At 36.8% G+C, this 5,898-nt stretch overlaps 1 protein-coding gene across 1 annotated transcript in view; it reads left to right on the top strand.

The window, feature by feature from the left end:
• zbtb32 (zinc finger and BTB domain containing 32) overlaps positions 1 to 5,751 on the top strand; it is a 9,903-nt gene extending 4,152 nt beyond the window's left edge. Inside the window, exons 3-5 of the mRNA XM_005738396.2 lie at positions 533 to 636; positions 2,230 to 2,394; positions 4,514 to 5,751. Coding sequence (XP_005738453.2) covers positions 533 to 636; positions 2,230 to 2,394; positions 4,514 to 4,743 — 499 coding nt within the window. The 3' untranslated portion in view covers positions 4,744 to 5,751. The remainder of the gene's footprint in view (positions 1 to 532; positions 637 to 2,229; positions 2,395 to 4,513) is intronic.
• Positions 5,752 to 5,898: the final 147 nt, after the last annotated feature.

Raw genomic sequence — 5,898 nt, 5'->3', positions numbered from 1 at the left:
TAGTAAGTTTCATTTATCATCAAAGTAATAACCCACTTCACCTTGTTTTGTTTTTATGTGATAATTTAGCGTATACACATTGCGCACTGTTCCTCACAGCAAAACCAAATAGAACATAACGGGGAGCCCCCTAAATTTCTCCCCTCCTTTGCAAATTCGAGAGTTTCCACACACTGAAATCTTCCTTTACTGTTTAGTCTGGTCTACCTCTTTTCAGTCTTTTCTTTAGCATTGAGCATGTACTAAACATATAAGTATATTGTGGTTGAAATTTGAGAGGAAGAAAGTTTTAAGTGTCTAAGGGACGTAATTTGTGATAACACGTAAAGCAGTAAAACGTATGCAGACTGACTTTTTTCCATGTGCCATTTTGAAGGTGTGCCTTAGAAGTCGGCACACAGAAACCTTTTTTTTTATATATATATATATATGTGGTTTGTGACTTTGGGAGACAAATGAAGGTTTACATTTTAAATTAAAGGTATAATTAGTACATTTGTTTTTTTGCAACTGTTAATTTGTGTGTCCTCAGTTACCCCGAAGTGTCCAAAACCAGCAAAGACAGAGGTCAAGACTGCCAACATTGCAGTCTACGCAATGATCCGGTGCTGCGGGAGTCAGTCTCCACACAGTTAGGTAATGATATGAGAAACACAAAACACACACTTTCAATAATCAAAACACGCTGAAGCTATATTAGTATTGTAAAAGTGATCATCCTGTGTAGAAATGATAATTTTAACAAGATAAAAGTAAAAAGTTCTTTTCATGACCCCTAACCTCTGCAGACTCCAGCTGTGTAGCAACGCAATGGAAAGTGATAAAAAGAGTTGTGGTTTTTGAAAGCAGGGTGCAGCAGGAGCAGTAGTGTGGTTACTAGATACAGCTAGATACATGCAGTACAGTATGTACTGCATCGCAACAGTGGTTTGTCCCATGCCAAAAAAGTCAAACATATTGATTTATTATGTCGTTCTAATATTCATTTCATCCACACAAAAATGAGTTACACCATCTGTGTGTGTGCATGTTTGTGTGGGTGAGTGTGTGCACACGAAAGTGTACAATCAGCCTGATAAATATTTTATCAGATGTTGAATATCTTTGCTCAATGGAACATTATAATCATGCTTAAACAGATTAGGCAATGGTAAAACTGTCTTACCAGCAGTTGCATCTTAAATAAAATTCAGAGTTTTCTTGCTGCTGCATAGAGTAAGGATAACAGTAAAACAATCTTTATTAGCATTATTATTTTGTAAAAGTCAACCGAGAAACACCCATATTATTTCTAGATCTTTACAAAACAGACGTGTTCAAACCTTATATGAGGTTAGGTATTTTTTAGCAAGAAGTGATATATTGGACAGGAAATGCACTAATGACAACAGGTCTCAGTAGCTTGTGTTTAGAGTGGTAAGTGTTCGATTGTTGTGGTTTATTCTTTCAATTTCCCCTACTACAGTACACCCCCTTCTCCTTTCAGCATCCTGTCTAAAACTATGAGGCCCATGTTTTTACTTGATAGACCCTAAAAAATATAAGGTAGTGTAAAGCTTCAGTGGTGCTACCTTAACCTCAAAAATCACACCTTTATAATTTTTAGAGGTGATATGCGTGCATAGTGACAGGAAGGTAAGCTTGTACCAACTGAATTTATTGTCTCGCAACAGGATGCTTAACAAAAATAGACGTGCCTTAGAAATGCAAGTGAAATGCTGTATGTCTAATGCTGTGCGACTAAAATCGGTTTTTAAAGGTCTGGCAAAAACTGTGGTTATTTATTTTGAAACAGCTGGTTGAGTTAGCAAGTCAGAGCAAGAGACTCTGCGAGCATGACTACTAACATCAGCTAAGGCGGGATTATCACTAACAGTTATCTGACAGTTATTTATCAAGAAATCGATTAACACACAATTTTGCAGAGCCAGCTGTGAACCCGTTAGATCTTCTCTTTTTTGCAAGATACAAACATGCCAGCATTAATCAAATTATTTTCAAAATTATTTTCAGATACATTTCCTGGTTATCCACTACCTGATTGTTCAGCGTCGCAGCTCTACTATAGATTCAGCCACATTTATGCAATATCTTGTTGTTGTGTAGTTCCATTCCAGCAAGCAATGCAAGCAGCTTCTATCTGACAACATACAACTTACAACAGAAAAGGTCACCACAATATTCGCACTAAGATCTGTTTTTTATATTAAAATCTGATTGTTTTCAAAGGCAAAACCTGCACAGGATGTCGGTTCTGTGGACGAGGAGACGTTACACCGCATGAATCAGAGACCAGAGGAGACCACAGAGGAGAAAAACCCTATCAGTGCCAACATTGCCCTAAGAAGTTTAGTCTGAAACATCAGCTGGACACACACCACCGAGTACACACTGGTAAGCACATCTCTTCAACAGCAGTGCATCAGTGTATCAGATTATTTACTTTTTTTTCAAAGATAGCTGTGAGAATTTTCGACTTATAGTGCAGCAAAGAATCCTCTGGCTTGACACTGATGGAAAATGATTACCCACAGCAATGACTAATAATTTAGAAAAAAAAAGAAATTAAATAAAATCTATAAACATAGGTCACAAGTGGTAACCTAGTTACAAAATGACGTCTGATAAATCTGCCCAGTATGTATTTACCAACTCTGCCTTTGAAAAGCATGTTTAAAAATAACAACAGCAACAAAGGTCTGACGTTGTTTTAGTCAGTGGGACTTGGAAAATCATATCAGAGACATGGCATGGCAGGCTACAGCCAAATTAAGGAATTTATGAATAACTGTCACAGTTATACCATTTTTAAGTATCCTCATTATAATAACTAAGAAGTTTTTGTGTTTTTCAGTACATTTAAAAAGTGTCTGCACTTTTTAAATGTACAACCGGGCCCATGTGCATTACTGCAGAACATCTTCGGTAGTAGAGAGTTTTCCACTCATTCTAATACTATGAAGTTAACCTTGCAGAATATGAAACTTGCAGACTTGAAACTTGCACGCAACAGAGAATCTAGTCAACAAAGGGCATCATGTCTGTATTTAACTGCAAAGCAATTCTATACATTGAGAAAATACTAAATAGTAAAGAAAATACATTTCCAAAACACTCCTTAAAGCTTTATTATTAAGATTACTTTGGAGACACTGACATTAGAAATATTCACCATGATGAATGTCTAGCATTTGCTCTGCATATTGGGTTTTTGGGAGTGTAGGATTCAGAAGCTTAAAGCAAAAGAAGAGAATTTAAAAATGATTTGCACTGATGGAAAGGACATGAGCTAATTTGCTTAAGTTGAGGTCTGTTTAGCTACAGAAATGGTAATGAACATGAGTCGGTCTTTCAGATAGGCCAGTGTGTTCTAGGATAGATCTGCTTCATAATAACATCTTTTAAGAGCAATTTTGATGTCTCACAAATCAACGAGTATCTGAAAGACTGAAAGAAGACACTAAAAAGAAATTCCCGGGTATATTACTTCATAAATAAGTCACTTCTTTTTCAGGCGTTCACACACTTAGATGTTTAAAAGCTCTTTGGAAAGGATTTTGTTTTAGACTTTTAACACCACCTGTTAAACCAGTAGACTTTTTTTATAAGCACAGATTTTGTCAGCACATTTTATTAATATGAAAATGTAAGTTTTTTTTCTCAGAATGACTAAGCTGATATTTATCTATTTCATTTTGTGTTGCTTTGACCTACAATCAAATAGAAAAACCGACTTAGTGGAAAGCAGATGCAAGTGGTGCAAAGCTGGATGATTTGCATAAAAGTGCCCCAGTTTACTCTACTCATGTTTACTCATTTAAGAAGTGTATCTGTTGAGAGCGAAAGAAAAATTGACCCAATAAACAGTTTTAGGATTTGACTAAATATTAAACATTGCATGTATACCAGAATTTATGCCAATCAGTAAATTTATATGTGCAACCAGAATAGAACCAATTCAGTATTCAAATTGTGAGATGTGTTCTCACGATCTATAGTACAGTCTCTTGGTCATGGCATTTAATCCGGGGGGGAAAAATGTTTTTACAGAAAATGATAATGGCACAGTAAAATTGACCTTTGACCTTACAGATATAAAATGTAATTTTACCCTAACAGACATTTGTACAAAATCTTTTATTTATCTGATGAATTCTTCAAGTAGGGCTAAAATAAGTACTTTGAGAGTTCACCGTGTGAAACTGACTTTGACAATCAAATTCATCAGTGCGTTCTTGATAACAAGCGAATGTTTGTGCAAATTATGAAGAAGGAAAAAAAATCCCTTGAGGCTTTCAAGGTCGTATGTAGCCTACATAAATACAGACAACCCAAAAAAACATAACCCCACATACTACATCTACTGGCACAGAGGCCCGTGCTAAATAGATTGTAAAACGCTGAAAATAAATATGTTTTAAACACCCTTTCTCAAGTGAGCGCTCCTCTCTTCCACCTCCTTTCTCTTCCTTCCTGTGCCCCCTACCCTGCTCTTTCTTCTCTCTGCTTCAAGGCGAAAAACCATTCGAGTGTCGCCTCTGTGGTCAACGTTCACGGGACTACTCGGCCATGATCAAGCACCTGCGGACTCACGGCGGGGCCGCACCGTACCAGTGCACAGTGTGCCTGGAGTTCTGCAGCAGCCTGGTTGCCATGCAAAGACACATCAAGAGCCACGCAGTGCAAGACTTCCCCCCTGACTGGAGCATCAACAGCACCTACCTGTATATCTCCCACATCTGAGCCACGCCTCACAATCCAACTGCCTCCATCGACGCGAAGTTCTCAAGAGTGTAGCTGTAATGTGCCCCTCTCAGCTATAATCATTACATAGCCTACACACAGCTAAGCATCAATTATATTTCTAAAAATAAAATTTAAAAAAAAAGTATGTATGGTAATGTTTGAGAAATCTAGAGGGCCATTAAACACTTACCCCTAAGTGAAATGCAAGATTACAAACTGGAGTGTAGCAATAACTTGTATACAAACTGCAACTGTTCTGTATTCGCCGTCAAAACTACAGATCAGATCAATACAGCACTAATTTCCAGTGATATGTCAGAAAAAGATATTGAAAGTGTTTACCATGCATTAAAGCCACATCAACAGCTTATCCTCATCGAATGACGCAGGCATCTTCTCTCCGACTTTCATTATCACTTGACTGTTGTATAATCTTTGTGTGTCTGACTTAGGTTTACAGCACCCTCTTGAGGAGAACCACAGTAACATTATGACAAATTTCAACTGAAATATGCAACATAGTGTCCACATCTATCTTATTCTGGACAGAAAGAAAGGCGATTTCTCCAGAAACAATCAAGATGAGTTTAAGCTGTAGCAGTACTGGTGAGAGAACTGGCAGCAAAAATGTTAATATACAAAAAACAGTTTAAAGGAGGCTAAAATTTAGCAAAGATGACACCTGTCCTCTCATTAATAGTGACTAGTTAGCTTATATTATCAGTATTATCACAGAGCTTTTGCATCTATACCAAGCTTGATAGTGAGAATAGTTGAGCGCTTTCTTTTCTTTATTTGGACGTGCTGTAGTAAAAGTCACTCAGAGGTAGGCCTGCCAACTTAAATACCTCCATAAAAGCTCCATACAAGTTTCAGGATTGAAATTATTACATACATATTATGTATGTTTGCACACTGCTTCCTGGAATGAGCTTTCAGTGAAACTCTTGGGTCTGTTTCCATCAAAATGTATTTGTTGATTTGTACAGCATTATCCTAAATGTATATTAGCTGTGAAATAAATAAATAAACATTATTCATCTTTCACTCTAATTTTTTTTCATACAGATGTTGATGTAAATACACGTAGATATAAACATAAAATGCAAAGTGCAAAATCTTTACATTAATTACACATAGCAAGTACCCTTA

This window comes from Pundamilia nyererei, unplaced genomic scaffold (assembly GCF_000239375.1).
Source record: "Pundamilia nyererei isolate P.nyererei 1_Seehausen unplaced genomic scaffold, PunNye1.0 scaffold00084, whole genome shotgun sequence".
Taxonomy (NCBI): Eukaryota; Metazoa; Chordata; class Actinopteri; order Cichliformes; family Cichlidae; genus Pundamilia; species Pundamilia nyererei.
The sequence above is the reverse complement of the archived record's forward strand: the minus strand, read 5'-3'. Positions and strand labels throughout refer to the sequence as shown.